At 45.2% G+C, this 14570-nt stretch overlaps 1 protein-coding gene across 1 annotated transcript in view; it reads left to right on the top strand.

Annotated features, from left to right (window-relative positions):
• The first annotated feature begins 298 nt into the window (after window positions 1-298).
• The window catches only part of SLC35F1 (solute carrier family 35 member F1), a 432911-nt gene continuing 418639 nt past the window's right edge, over window positions 299-14570 (top strand). The window contains exon 1 of the mRNA XM_038394254.2: window positions 299-1311. Coding sequence (XP_038250182.1) covers window positions 1139-1311 — 173 coding nt within the window. The 5' untranslated portion in view covers window positions 299-1138. The remainder of the gene's footprint in view (window positions 1312-14570) is intronic.

Consider the following 14570-nt stretch of genomic DNA (forward strand, 5'->3'; position numbering starts at 1 on the left):
TGAGAGGTCCAGGTTGGGAGTGCAACAGTAAGACAATGCAAGGCACCCCAGGTTACAAAACAAGGGTGACACAGACCCTCACTGGTCTGGATTGTACCCCGGTATGTCACAGGGTGCCCTGGTTACTGAGTGGTTGGCTGCTTTTTGGGGGGGTGCCCTGTCCATCAGGCAGTTGGTTGTTTGAGGGGCGCCCTGGCCTTTGGGTGCTTGGTTGCTTCGGGGGTGGCTGCTTTATTGGTGAAAAACTGTTGGTCTTGTTTTTGTTCTCAGGCGGACGGACACCCTAACGTTTGTTGACAGCTGGGATTGCGGGTCTCCGGCCTGCCTTAGTGGTGCTGACTCCCCACCTCCCACCTCAGCGGCTTTAAACTTCCTAGGACTTTTGGCAGCCGCCTGCCGCTGTCCGCGGGTGGCTGGTACTGAAGGCGGCGTGGGGGGGGGGGGGGGAGGGGAGACCCCGAGGGTGGGAACTACAACTCCCGGCAGGCAGACCCACTCCGGGAGGGGGGGCAGGCGGCTGGGGGGCTCTCGGTGCGGCATGTGCTCCCCCTGGTGGGTGTGACTAGCTGGGGCGGGGAGGGGAGGGCTGTTGCCCGCTGGCTCCGTCTCGGCTCCCACTGCTGCACTCTTGTGTTCAGTCCCGGCCTCTGACTCGCTTCCCGCCAGCCACCGCACACACGGCCGAGGGGCTGAGCCCGGCGCGGAGCCGCGGGCTGCACCTGAGCGCCGCACGCGGCGTGTGGGGGTGTGTGTGAGGGAGCCAGAGGAGCCGCGCGAGGGGGACACAAAGCGCCTCAGTCCAGCTCGGCAGCGGCTTCCTCTGATCCAGAGAGAACCAGACACCCGCTGGGAAGGGAAGGGGGGGGGCGGCTCCAAACTGCGCCCACTTCGGGGGCTGTGGCCAGCCCTTGCTGCTGGGAAGGAGGCGAGGCGCGGTGGGGGCGGCAGCAGCAGCAGCAGCAGCAGCAGCAGCAGCCCGCCCCTCGCTCCATGGCCGCGCAGTGAGCGGGAGCGGGGCACAGTGGCCGTGGCTCTGGAGCTGGCGCTGCGCGGAGGGGAGGCGAGCGAGCCGCCGCCCGCGCGGAAGGGTCGCCCGGCCGGCCGCGCGGCGCAGCATGCGCCCGGCTGCTGCCTTCTGATGCGCAGCCCCGCCGCGATGATCTCCCCCGAGCCGCCGCCGCAGCCCAACCATGTTGTCGCGACCATCGAGAACCTGCCGGCGGAGGGCGGCGCCGGCGGCAGCGGCAGGAGCAGCATCTCCGCCTCCTCCTCCCCGGGCGTGCGCCAGCGGCTCCGCAAAGTGCTGAACAGGTGAGGCGAGGGGCCGGCCGCGGGCGGCGCGGGGAGAGCTCCGGGCTGCGCACGGCGCCGCTAGGGGCCGGCCGGCGGCGGGGCTGGGATCCCCGGCGAGGAGCCGCTTGTGGGGACGAGGAGAGGGCAGGGGTGCCCAGCTCACTGCCCTCCACCAGCCCTCGGGGCAGCGGGTACCATTTGCTCCCCAGCTTTGCCCCTTGCAGAGGGAGGAAGCGGGGCGGGGCGGGGGGGGGTGTGCGTGCGTGTGCGCCTGAGGGTTTTTAAACAGCAGGACGGCCCGTCCTGTCCTGGAAGCCCCCTCGTGCTGCGGGCGGGGGATGGTGCCGCCGCTGCCGCTGCTGCTGCTGCTGACCCGGGCTTAGGAAGGCGGATGCTACCTGTCTGGGGCTCACAGCCAGCCGAAGCGGCCCTGCAGCAACCCCAGGGAGGGAGGGATCGAGGCAAAGGGTGCCCCAAAGAGGCACGAAAGTGTTAAGAAGAGAGAGGAGCTGGTGGAAGCGACCTTATCTGCCGGGGCTTAGGGCTGAAAGAAGTGGGTTCAGAACCCCACTGCTCCTCCCTGTTCGCTCTCAACACAGGACCGCTCTGCTGACTGGTGGAAGGGGACTTTGCACCATGTACTGTCTAACTGTGGACTCCCTTTTCCCACCCCCTCCCTCTTTTCAGAGCTGGAAGAAGCTAATTTTTACATACCAACTGACTCCATCAGGGGGAGAACTCCATAGACTAAGCCTCCAAATGCTTACATTTTGCTAGTTAATCTCATATTCACTGTGTACAATCAATAAGAAATAACAGTAGACTGTATGTTATACAGTCTGCAGTTTTGATTTTTAATGGAGAAATCCCTAAGGAGTTACGGCAGTTTAGCTGAGTGGAGCTATGGCTTGAAGTGGGAGGATGTAGAAACAGAGCTGTAAAATTGTCATAGCTGAGGTGATCTGCCTAGTCATTATTTGTGTGTGGGTTTACTGTGTGTGCATGTATACATATAATATCCCAAACAAACAAAGTCTAATGCCTCAGGAGATTTTAAATGAGTCTGGTTTCAGTGTTGCCTGATTTCTGGTTACTTAAGCCAGTTTGCATTGTCAAGATTTATGCCCTGGCATCAGAAGTGAACTGTTGGTGAGATTCTAATGGGCAGATTTGCCTATGCATGTGGTTCAGAATTATGCATGCTAAGATACTATGACCATAAGAAGAATGTGTTAGATGATGCACCAAAAGAAGAATGAATCCAATGAAACATTAGATCAATTTGTTTAATTTTTGTGTTCTTTCTTTGCAAATTACTTGTTTCTTCCACTTTGAATACTAATATATGTGATATTTAATTAATCAAAAACAATGGCTGTGGTTAAATTTCTCCATAAGAATGGGAGATAAATAATTCAGTAGCATACCATCTCCTTTCTAGCAGGCCATGTGAAGCTATCACTTTTGCGTATGCACAGTTTTACTTGTCCTACTGGGCAACTGCAGCACTGCTGACACCCGAGGGAAGGTGTGTATGGATGTTCACATCTCACATTACACCTACATTAGTTTCACACAAATGCAGCATGGGTAAACAGCTAAGAAAAAGCCCAGTCCCTACTCCTGAATGTACCGCTTTTGGAGACAGAATGCCTTTACTCTTCCAAGCTTTTAAAAATTTGGAAGCAATGATTGTTATCATCAATCCTGAAGTTATTTGTCTGATTCCTCAGGGAACCCTGCCATTACTTTTGAGTAATGAACTCTGATCATTCTAGGAGGATCTTAAAAGTATTTCTTAAGGAGAAAATATTTGTACTTAGTTATTCAAGCATGTAGAAGATTGAAGAATAGTTGAAACAAATAGAATCTTATCTGCACAGACTGGGAGACTCAATGCCACATTCTCCAGATGCGTCAGTCCAACTCAACCATGACGGTTCTGCTGTATGGACAGTGGGCACACAGAACTCTGCACCCCTTTTTGATAGAGATGGTCTCTTTGGTAACTCTTCATAAGCCACTGCAGATGGGAGTTTGTGAGGAGAGGAAACCAGTGGAGGGGTGTGTGTGAGACCAGGGGAAAACTTTTTTCGCCCCCCAAAAAATAAAAGTTTCTCCAGGCCAGCATATGTATGAGGGAGAGAGAAACACACACACCCCAAAATAGCCAATAATCTAGTAGCTAGGGTACTCACCGAATTTGGAATAGGGATTTGAACCTGGGTCTTCGATATTCCAGGCTAGGTGCTGTACCACCACCATATAGATTCAGTCTCTCTCTCTAACCCAATGAATATTTAATTATTTATATAATATGGGGCAGCTCCAGCAGGAGAGATTGAGGGCAAGCCTTCAGGCCAGCCAATAGCTTGGTGGTCAGGGCCCTCACCTGGAAGGTGGAGTTTACTGAAATTACTTTGAACATAAACTCTGAGCAAGTTTTGAACCTAAGTTTCCCACATCCCTGCTAAGTGACCTAACCACTATGCTATTTGCTATTTTGGTGTGAGGGGCACCTCTTTTTTTTTTCATGGAAAATTTCAGAAGGTCTCTTTTTCATTGTAATCTGTAATGTGAACAGATTTTGAAATCTTGATGTTTTTCAAAAAGTTGTATTGTTGTTTTCTGACCATTCCAAGTGATCAGTGGGTCAGATACATAAGCCACATGCGCCCCAACTCCAGCCTAGGGACAGGAATAGTGACCACAAAAGGATCTTCCAAGTGGACTCCGCCCTGCCCATGACCATGAGGTACTAGATTGGTTCTTCCAGCCCATGTAGTTCTTCTGCTCACATGTGGGTTTTGTATATGTGAATCTTGCCCATTAGTGCATTTATCAAGAACCAAATTGATATTTTATTTATTTTAATTTATACCTAAATAAAATGATAATATCCCAAGCTCTAGCACTTCTGGAGATTATTTTAAAACACAGTCCATACAAAAAAATTAAGGGTTGTTATCTCTGTGGAGGTCAAAAATAGCCTTTTCTTAGGTTAAAACAGTAGTTCTCAAACTTTTGTACTGGTGACCCCTTTCACATAGCAAGCCTCTGAGTGCAACCCCCCTTATAAATTAAAAACACTTTTTATATATTTAACCCCATTATAAATGCTGGATGCAAAGCGGGGTTTGGTGTGGAGGCTGACAGCTTGCGACCCCCATGTAATAACCTTGTGATCCCCTGAGGGATCCCGATCCCCAGATTGAGAACTCCTGGGTTAGAATAACCTGGAGCTCCATCCTGCAGTAAGTATCAATGGAAATTTTACCTGAGTTTTTGTCACTGTTGAAACAGGAAAAATTTAAGGGCTCAGGCCTGTATAATGTCATGGCACTCATTTGTGCTTTCATGTGCTATGAAAGGTAAAATGCAAATATAGAAGAGAAAGGAGGGAATACAAATATCAAAACCAGAAGCCAGTATTAATTGCTCTGCATAATAAATTTTCCTCTGTTGTAAAAGTGATGCTCATTGTATTTTATCTGTGACTTTTGTCTACCATGTGTTTGGGACATTTGTGAAATGTTGTTTATTTGAACTTACTTGGACTGGACTTCTCTTTCCTGCTTAGAGATGTCTCCTAAAATAAACAAAATAACAGGCTGGCACAAGCTGAGTTTGCCAAAAACTTATTTTCAGTCTGGAATTGGCCTGGTTGGGGAGGAAACTGCCAGCAGGGGAAGGGCACCCTTAGCAGCTGTGAAGTCTCTCTCTCCCAGAGAGAAAGAGAGAGAGAGAGTAATTCAGACACCTGCTGAATCTGGAATGGTCTTCCTAGGTTTCTCTTAAAATTGCTTTACAAGTTGTGAAAGCATATGGAGGAAAGGTTGAAAGGTGAAGTTGAAACATTCCCCCAGTAAGTTCCCAGATTAGAAGGCAATGTGGACACTGTGGTAGAAAATCTCCAAACGGTTACAGAGGAAAGAGGTGTATTGAAAACAGGAGTGGATGGCTTTAAAAATCTATTTCAGTGATCACTAAGAGTGCCTTTCTTAGTGTAAGGTGGGCAATAACAGAAAACCAAAGTATACACAGACAAAAATTGGAGGATGCTTGGCATTAGAAAGGTTTACTGGAATTATTTTGAACATAAATTCTGAGCTGCCATTAATGGTGAAAATGATCTATCATATTTTGAACAAGCTCCCTGTTATGGTTAAAGCAGTGGTATCAGAGAGAGTGGCTCTTAAGACAATAGCGTTTATAAGGGTGAAAATTGTGTTTGATCCTGAACTGAAAATGTGTTCCTGACTCATGTCCTGCAAACTTTAAACTGAAGGGTTTGAACTGGGCCCATTGTTATGAGGAGGTTTTAAGGGGGGTATTCCATCCTCCGCTATCTTCCATGCTTGCCCTGCAGCCTGAAGAGTGGTTTTCATGTGAGCTGAGAGAGCTCTGAGCAGCTGCTGTTCCTTTCCTGCTACAACTGCTTAGCAGCTCCCCTGCTGACCATATGGTGTATTGCAGTGGAGGGAGGAGAGTAGCTCTAGCTGTTCCAGTGCTTCCTTTTCTCCTGGGCTGTGGGATCCAGGATTGGAACTCAGCTGGCTCTGCCTGATCCTAGAGGACCACCTAGTAAACAATGGATCCCCTCTCCTACAGTCATCCAGGGAAGCACAGGAAAGGAGGAGGAAACTTTTTGATGCCCACCATTCAAGAAGGATGTTGAAAAATAGGAGAGGGTTCATAGGAGAGCCGTGGGAATGATTAAAAGATTGGAAAACATGGCTTATAGTGACAGACTCAAGGAGCTTAATCTATTTAAGGTTAAGAGAAGGAAAAGAGACGGTTAAGAGGTGACTTTATTACAGTCTATAAATACCTGTGTAACCCTTCTGCCCGTCAGAGTTGGCAGTAACAAGGGCTGGGTTCAGTATTTAGGGGTTCCGTTCCAATAACACGATGCAAAACTGGCTTGAGCCCCCACCCAGTGACCTGGGACAAATATATACCACCTCCTCTCCCTCCGGGCATCTCTAAGAGGTGATACTTCCCCTCTCACAAGCACAGAGTCTGAGTGTAGCAAATTCCTTTTAATAACAGAGAGAAACAATGTGGCATTATGTTGGGGAAACACCACCAACAGGATTCATAACACAAACCATGAGCAAAAACCCACCCCAAGCAAATTGGGCCATGTCTTTTCCCTTTGGTTCTTGAGTCCAGCAACCCAAAAGTCCCAAAAGTCCAACAACCCCAAAGTCCAGCAACCCAAAAGTCTCTGTCTCTATCCTTGGTGAGTCCAGAGTTCAAAAGTTTATCTGCAGAGTTTTAACCACCCCCTCCCTATGGAAATGGGGTGGAGAGTAAAGGGGCACCTTACATGCTCCAATGGCTGGCTGCCCCCCCCCGGGGGTTTCTGCTGCAGCCTTCACTGCCAGCCGCTCCTCTCCACCAGCTGCTCCTCTCCAGTAGCTGTCCTGCAAGCTGCTCCTCCCTGGTAGCCATCCTTCAAGCCACTCCACCAGCTGCTCCTCCCTGGTAGCCATCCTGTGAGCCGCTTACCAATATATCTTCAGGCTCCCTACTACTTAACACAGTACTCAGGGATTTCAGCTCAGAATAGGGGAGCCCCAGTGCTGGTGCACCATTGGCCCAAAGTAAAGTCAGCTCTGCAATCTGTAACCAGACTCCTAATAGAATCAAAATTAGCTCTGTTATTATACAGTGGAGAGAAAAGAAGGTGCAGTTAGTATTTAGGGCCCTCAGAAGAGACCCATACCACAAGATACAAATGCCTATCCCTAGTGATAGTCACTGAATTTTGGAACCCATGTCCCTTGCCTAGCAAGTGCGACTTAGTTGATGGTGAGTCTCTCCATCATAACAAAAAGCCAGGTATAGTTCCACTGTCCTTGATTCACATAATCAGGATAATAACACTTTATTCTTCCTGCCCCAATAACAGAGGAACTAGGGATCCCACAGCAGACAAAGTGACCATCTAGATGGGGTGGGTGTGCCTATGCAAGTGAGATCAGCCCCTGAAGTTCTTTTCCACAACACACCACCAGATGTCAGGGTAGAGCTCATCCTGACTCTGCTTACACCTGCATGGGGAACAAATGTTTGATAATTGGCTCTACAATCTAGCAGAGAAAGGTATAACATGATCGAATGGCTGGAAGTTGAAGCTAGACAAATTCAGGCTAGAAATAAGGCACACATTTTTTACAGTGAGGGTAATTAAAAATGGGAACAATTTACCAAGGGTGGTGGTGGTTTCTCCATCACTGACAATTTTAAATGAAGATTGGATGTTTTTCTGATAGAAACACTCTAGGAATTATCTTGGGTAAATTCTATTGCCTATGTAGTACAGAAGTACAGATACTAGATGATCACAATGATACTTTCTGGCCTTGGAATCTATGTATCTACGATGAGAATCAACAACCAGTAGTGATGTCCTGATCCTCTGCCAGGCCCTGGTGCAGTTTAGAGCTGTCTGGGGTAGGGTTGCCAGTTCTGAGGTTCCTGAGACCATAGAACTAAACAGCTGGGCAGTGTGTACTGACACCTGTATAGATTTCCCAGCACAGCTACCTCAACAAATGGATGCTCCTGGAAAAACCTGGACATGTGGTAATCCTAGCCTGGGAGTGCTGTAACTTTCACCAGGTATATATAGTCCTCCAGCATGGGACCAGTGGTGAGCTGGAGCCGGTTTGCACCGGTTCACGCGAACTGGTTGTTACATTTTGAAGCCGGTTTAGAACCGGTTGTTAAAGGGGTGGGCAAACTCTGGCCCGCGGGCCACATTCGGCCCATGGGACTGTCCTGTCCTGCCCGCCTGAGCTCTCCACTGGGGAGGCTCCCCTGAGAATTCCTTTTTAATTTTTACTCACCCAGCAGCGCTCCGGGTCTTCGGCGGCACTTTGGTGGCAGGCCCTTCAGTTGCTCCGGGTCTTTGATGGCACTTCGGCAGCAGGTCCTTTGGTGCCGCCAAATACCCGGAGCGACTGAAGGACCTACCGCTGAAATGCCACCGAAGACCCAGAGCGACTGAAGGAACTGGTTCTTCAGCTTTTGGCAGCTCATCACTGCATGGGACTTGTGAGTCACCACTCCCTTTGTACCATCTGAGTGGTGTAAAGGGAGCATAGCAGGGCAAAGAATCACCTTGAAAGTATTGATTGGAAATCTTTGATCTTTTTGAAATGTGTTTCAGCCTCAGGCTGAAAAGGGAGAACACCACAGCCTTAAAGGAGCTGAAAAAAAGATAAATGTTGCTGAAAGATGGAGGGCAATTATTGGGAGCAAGATGAACCGTGGCCTGACCCAGTATAGCAGCTCTTATGTTCTTACAATATGTTCTTACTTTTAACCAATGGTATTTCATTCAAGTAAACAAAGTCATTCAGGGCAACATAAAGTACAATAGTAAGACGAAAACACTCTGCACTCCAGAGTGACACCCAAGAACCACTCTGGTAGGTATTGGATGATGATGTTACAGTTTCATCTGAGAAGGAAATTACTAAAAACGTATTTACTTTTAAGGCTTAATATATTTCCTCCTCTTGCTTTTGGGTCTGTTCTGACCTGTGAAGCTTGTTTTTATTTATCTCCATTTTTAATTGAGGCTTATAGTAATGTTTTTATAGAACTTAACCAGGAGATAGTAAAAATAATAAACAACAAAATACTCCAGAGTGAGACAAGATGGGTGAGATAATATCTTTTATTGGACTGACTTCTAGTCATGGAAGGGACATGCTTTCAAGCTTCATAGTGCTCTGAGGTCCCTGAGGAAGAACTCTGTGCAGTTCAAAAGCTTGTCCCTTCCACCAACAGACTTTGATCCAATAAAAGATATTACCTCACCCACCATGTCTCTCTCTAGAGTATCTTGTTATTTATTATTTTTACAATCTCCTGGTTAAGTTCTGTAAACAAAAAAAGTTGTCCTGGGATATAACAACATTGCAAGATACTCCAAGTACATTTTCAATGTTATATAAAACTTTCTCATCAAACTAGATCGATATTGTATATAATGTTTCTTGTTTTACTCTCCTCCACCTCCTGGTACTTTCACAAATGAATACTTGTTGCAGAATCTAGCAATGGTTTATATTTCTGTTTCAAGGCTCTCTCTTTCTTTGTGAACGGTACTTCTGTGGTTTTGAAAGTTCCTAAAAATCATTTTTTAAGGTTAAAGAGAAACTATTAAATTGAAATAAAAAATTGGTGTGAGGGTAGTTTAAGCCTTCCACTAGCCCCTGAAGCCTATGTCATTTGTTGTATCTTTACAGTGGTGAGGTAGGACTTGTGCTGTCTGTCTGCACATGGGTGCATTTCATGCTTACGGAAGAAATCATGATCTTTATTACCAAAAGAGAAAATGAAATTGTATTAAAAAGAATAATTCTGATAGGCTAGAAAAGAACTAATTTTATTGCCAAAATAAATACATAAGTCTGTACATAAGGTCTGTTTTGATACTTCTTGTTAAGGAATACAGCTATCTGGGTATAGTCTGAGAAAAACCCTGCTTCCTTCAGTAATGGCATCCGATGAAGTGAGCTGTAGCTCACGAAAGCTTATGCTCTAATAAATTTGTTAGTCTCTAAGGTGCCACAAGTACTCCTTTTCTTTTTATATAATGGACTGAATTCATTCCTAGTTTTAAAGTCGAGGAAGAATTTGGCTCAATACTGCTCAATAACTTTGAACCTGGACTGTATGCCAAGGCTATGGGCTCTCAAGATAAGAGCATGAAAATGTTATGTGCCCCTACAACTATATTGCAACCCACAAAAACTATAATCCCAGAAAAATAATCTTCTAAAAATGCATACTCTTTTGATAAATTAGATATGTATGTGTATATTTATGTATTTAGAAATAATAAAACCAAGGCAATTTATTTCATTGCCCCAAAGCAATAACATCATTCAGTTGACTGATTAGAGACACAAACAACAATCCAAATAATTTATGGCATTTCTACTTTAATGAAAGCAACTTGGAGATCAAATATAGTCCCCTCTGGAGTCCCCTAAAGAACTAAGCTTTTTTGTTCAAAACAAAAGAATGAGCTTTCTTTGGTATTTTTATTTTTAAAATGTTCAAACAGCTATTAAAGATCTCCTAGAATAAGGGCAGGTGAAAAAGAATGGATCTGAGGCCTTTTCACATAGCTTTTGCTTCACCATTAGAAAAAATATTCAAAATTTCCATGCAGTCACAGAAAATGCACATTTTGGATTATAGATAAAGCAAACACTTGCTCTTTCATAACCTTTTAAAAATTATTTTGCTCTTCAGTGAAGAAACTTGCATCTGACCATAACAGAGTGTGTGTTGTATATCTGCGTGGGTCTGTTGTTTGGGGAATGCTTGCTATTGAAACTGCAGTTCTTGATTTAGTGTTTGAGACTGACCATTTTTAAAAACAATCTTTGGCTATGTTAGTTTTATATCTTGGGCTTGTGCTACCATCTTCCACCACCCAGATGTTATGACTGAAAAAAAACAGTTAGATCTAGAAAAGTGGACCAATGCAAAACATATCTGATCAGAAGTTCTCTAGTGTTCCCTATTCCCATTATTTCACATGTAGCCATCATTTTGAAAGCAAATCACATCCCTTGGTAAGATATAGTTCCCAGTGATTTGTGTTGCAATAAGAGAAATATGTGGCTGTTAGTATTATAATATATAACCTTTCCCCCCTCAAAAGGGTACTTCATTATGTTTGTTTATTGGAATGCAGCCTGATATCTCTAAATATGCAGAACTAACTCTGTGAGTGTGTGTGTGTGTGTGTGTGTGTGTGTGTGTGTGTATGTGTGTCTATCATCACATTAGGAAGGACTCTGGGTTCCTCCACTCACCCACTAGCATCCCTCCCCATTTTGGAGGTTCAAGTGGGAGGGGACTTCGACCTCCAGCCAGTACCGCCATTAAGCACGTTGGCAAGGCGGTCCCACTGAATAGCATCACAGCTCCTGGTTAGAACTTGCTCCCTGGGGGCTAGTCATGATGCCCCATCTAATAAGATGATGCACTAGGGATGCTCACTATGTTACCTTTTGGGATCTGGAGCCTAAATCAGGGAGTTCCTGCACTGGGCACCTGAAAAAAGTTGCAATAACTAAGTGACTGTCAAGTAGATCCAAACTGTGCCCTCTGGGAGGGGGAGAATTTCCAGCCCTCTGATTGCCCCAAACCCAACCCCTAGGTTTCACTGAAGGAAGGCAAAAAAACCCAACCAGCCTCGACCAATCTAGTGAATGGGGAAAAATTCTTTCCCAGTCTCAAAATGGCGACTAGCACAGCCTGCAGCAACCTACATAAGGGACAGAGGGTGGGCCGACTGCTGGAAACCAGCAAACAGGAAGTGGTTCTAAGAACATATCTTATCATGGCTCCAAATCTCCTGTCAAATCCTGCAAGACCTGATGGCTCCAAATCATCGTCAAATCCTTCAAGACCCCAAGCCTATTCCGGAAGTTCTGTGTGAGCTGGAAATCTCGTGGGATGCAGTCTGTCCTGTCCTTTTTCCCCTCTCCCCATCATGGGAGCCAACAAAACACACCCCTCACTAGGCTCTTGGCCCTTTTAGATTTAATGTCCTAGTGCTCTGTTGCCCTTGTCTTTCTCTTTTCCTGAGAATTTGCACCATACATTGAGTATGCCTTGAGAGTCATATTCTGAAATAGGAATTGTTCAAAGGGTGGTGATGTACTAGGGCAGAAGCCTGCCTAGTGCCCTGCATTCTAACATACAAAAAAATCTCACATACTTGATTGGAAAAAGGTTATTCTTAGATGGAGTAATTTGAAAGACAAATTATGTGTGTTTCTGCAGTTGAACTGTGACATTCAGAAAGTCTGTGCTTACTGGGTACCTGCTGTAAGAAAGAAATTTTGACACGGGTTGTAACTTAGGCTTTGGGAAGAGGTTAGTGCCTCTTGAACTGGGGGAGGAGAGGCACGGTTTCAAAAGAGTAGCAGTGTAAATGGCTCCATAGAGAACTCTGGTGGATTGCACAGAGTGGCTCTGATCAAATGGACAGAGCTGCTTTAATGTGCTAATGAGGGGAAGACCAGATGCCAGCCGTAATGAGAGGAGTTCTTTGTGACGCTGTGACTTCTGAGATGGCTGGAGTCTCTGTCCTTCTCATTGCTGCTGCTGCAGGCAGGGATAAACACTGGGGCTATTAGTGAGGTGTTCCCTTCCTTTAAATCTAGCCTTACAAATCAACACCTGAATGCTGATTAGGGCCAATCACCAAGAAGTTTGGGGAAAAGTGCCTGGTGAAGAAGCTTAAAATTATTCTTCAGGTTTCTCAGACTTGTGAGTTGAGTTCATGCTCAGCTAAAGTCATTGTAGGCAAATAAATAAATAAAAAAGATAAAGTTAGCTGTATGGGGACTCATAAAACGTAACGACTAAAATATGAAAGATACAAGTATTTGTGGCTGTAGAATTAGTTATGTAAACAATTTAATTTCCATGTGCTTTAATTTCCATGTGCCCAATTTTATAGGGACAGTCCCGATATTCGGGGCTTTTTCATATATAGGTACCTATTACCCCTCACACTCTGTCCCAATTTTTCACACTTGCTATCTAGTCATCCTAATGTGCTCAGTTCTGTCACCCTGTTTCCTTTTTCTTTGAAAAAAGTGCTACTTTTGAGACTCAGGCTTTCTGCTTTCCCTCTTGGTCTCTCTCATGACTGAAGAAAGTACATGCAGCATTTTGAAGCTTGGGGAAGAGAACAACCACTCCTAGGGAGCCCCCTTGTAGCTAGGTATGGCAGCTCTTCTGTTATTTAGCCTTGTCTCTGCTGATAGCGGCTCTGGTCTACAGTTGTCCTTCTTCCTGGGATTTGGCCATCCTTTGATTGAAACCACCCAGATTCTCCCCAGCTAGGATTCATCTTTAATTGGGCCTGGCCCATCCTCCAGGTTCAACCAGGTTAATTAGCCTCTCCTGTTCACATTAACCCTTTCACCACCTGTGTGTGGAGTAAACACCCCTTCACAATGCTCAATATATGTTTTCCCCTTATCATCATATTCATCTTCCTCTGTCTTGGATGCCAGCCAATTCTGCCATGAGTTTGACATGCATACATCAAATCCTCCAATTGTTTGAATGTGAGCGATGGGTGGTGAGGATTAGGGGTGTTCCCCACCTGGGGAGTTTATTTCCCACGCTCAGTCTGTATGCTGCTGAACCATCCCTGCTGCAATGACTTGTATTATTGCTTCCCAGTTCTACTTCTAAAGAAAGTTTTTGACTTTTGGGACATACCACATTGCACCCTACGGTAAGTATTATCCAAATCATTTCCTGGGAAAGGATATTCCTGCATCCAAACACGAGGTGTATCCACTGCTTTCAAAATGACATTGTAACCTGCAGTAATTACTTCTTAACTCAGCTTCTTGTTGTAGCAGATCCATTTACTCCCATGCTTGATGGTCAGTTGTTTTCTTAGGCTCCCTCTTCCATCAGCAGCCTTTAGTGGCCACATTCAGCCTCAAAATAAAATGTTGAGCTGATGTGCAAATGGCACAAGATAATAAGCATTTGTGGAGCTTATTTGCCAGAGCATACTACTCTGAGGCAAATAGATCACTGCAGCTCTAATGCTGATAAATGTGCTAATTTGTGTCCAGTAACAAGACCATAATTATTGCCTCCCCAGCTCCAAAGTTAATTGTGACCTGTAAGCCAATATTAGCTGGTGATGGAAGAAAGCATCATTTAAAACATTTATAGCTATGGCCATTTGATTGCTGAGCTCTGGTGTTCATTTGTCAAAGAAAATGGCATGTGTAAGTCCAGAAGCCTGCTTGACCATATATTATTAAGCTACATTGATTTTAAAAATGATGCTGTTTTATGAGTTGGATTCTTTTTCATTACTTTGTCTTAGCTGGAAAATATTTCACTGTGACTTGACGTTTTTCTTAATTTACTAGAAAGTAGATTAAGGAGCTATTTGATGGCAGCTCTTTTCCACCTTGCTTTTTGGAAAGAAAGTTATCAGAATCTCACGCCCTCCCCTAGTAGCTTTTATGAAAGACAGATAAAGAATTTGGAAATGATAGAGGAGTTTTATAGCAGCTCTGAAAATTATTGTTTTGTTCACATTTTCTAATGGCTTTTATGTAACAATGAGCCATGCAGAAAAAAGGCACACTGCATTTTAAAATTATATTGTTAGCTTTAATTGCAGATCAGTAGTTCAGCTTGGACGAGAATCCGGTATTCTCCTGGTCTCCTGTTCTTTCCTCTAACCA

This window comes from Dermochelys coriacea, chromosome 3, assembly GCF_009764565.3.
Source record: "Dermochelys coriacea isolate rDerCor1 chromosome 3, rDerCor1.pri.v4, whole genome shotgun sequence".
NCBI lineage: Eukaryota > Metazoa > Chordata > Testudines > Dermochelyidae > Dermochelys > Dermochelys coriacea.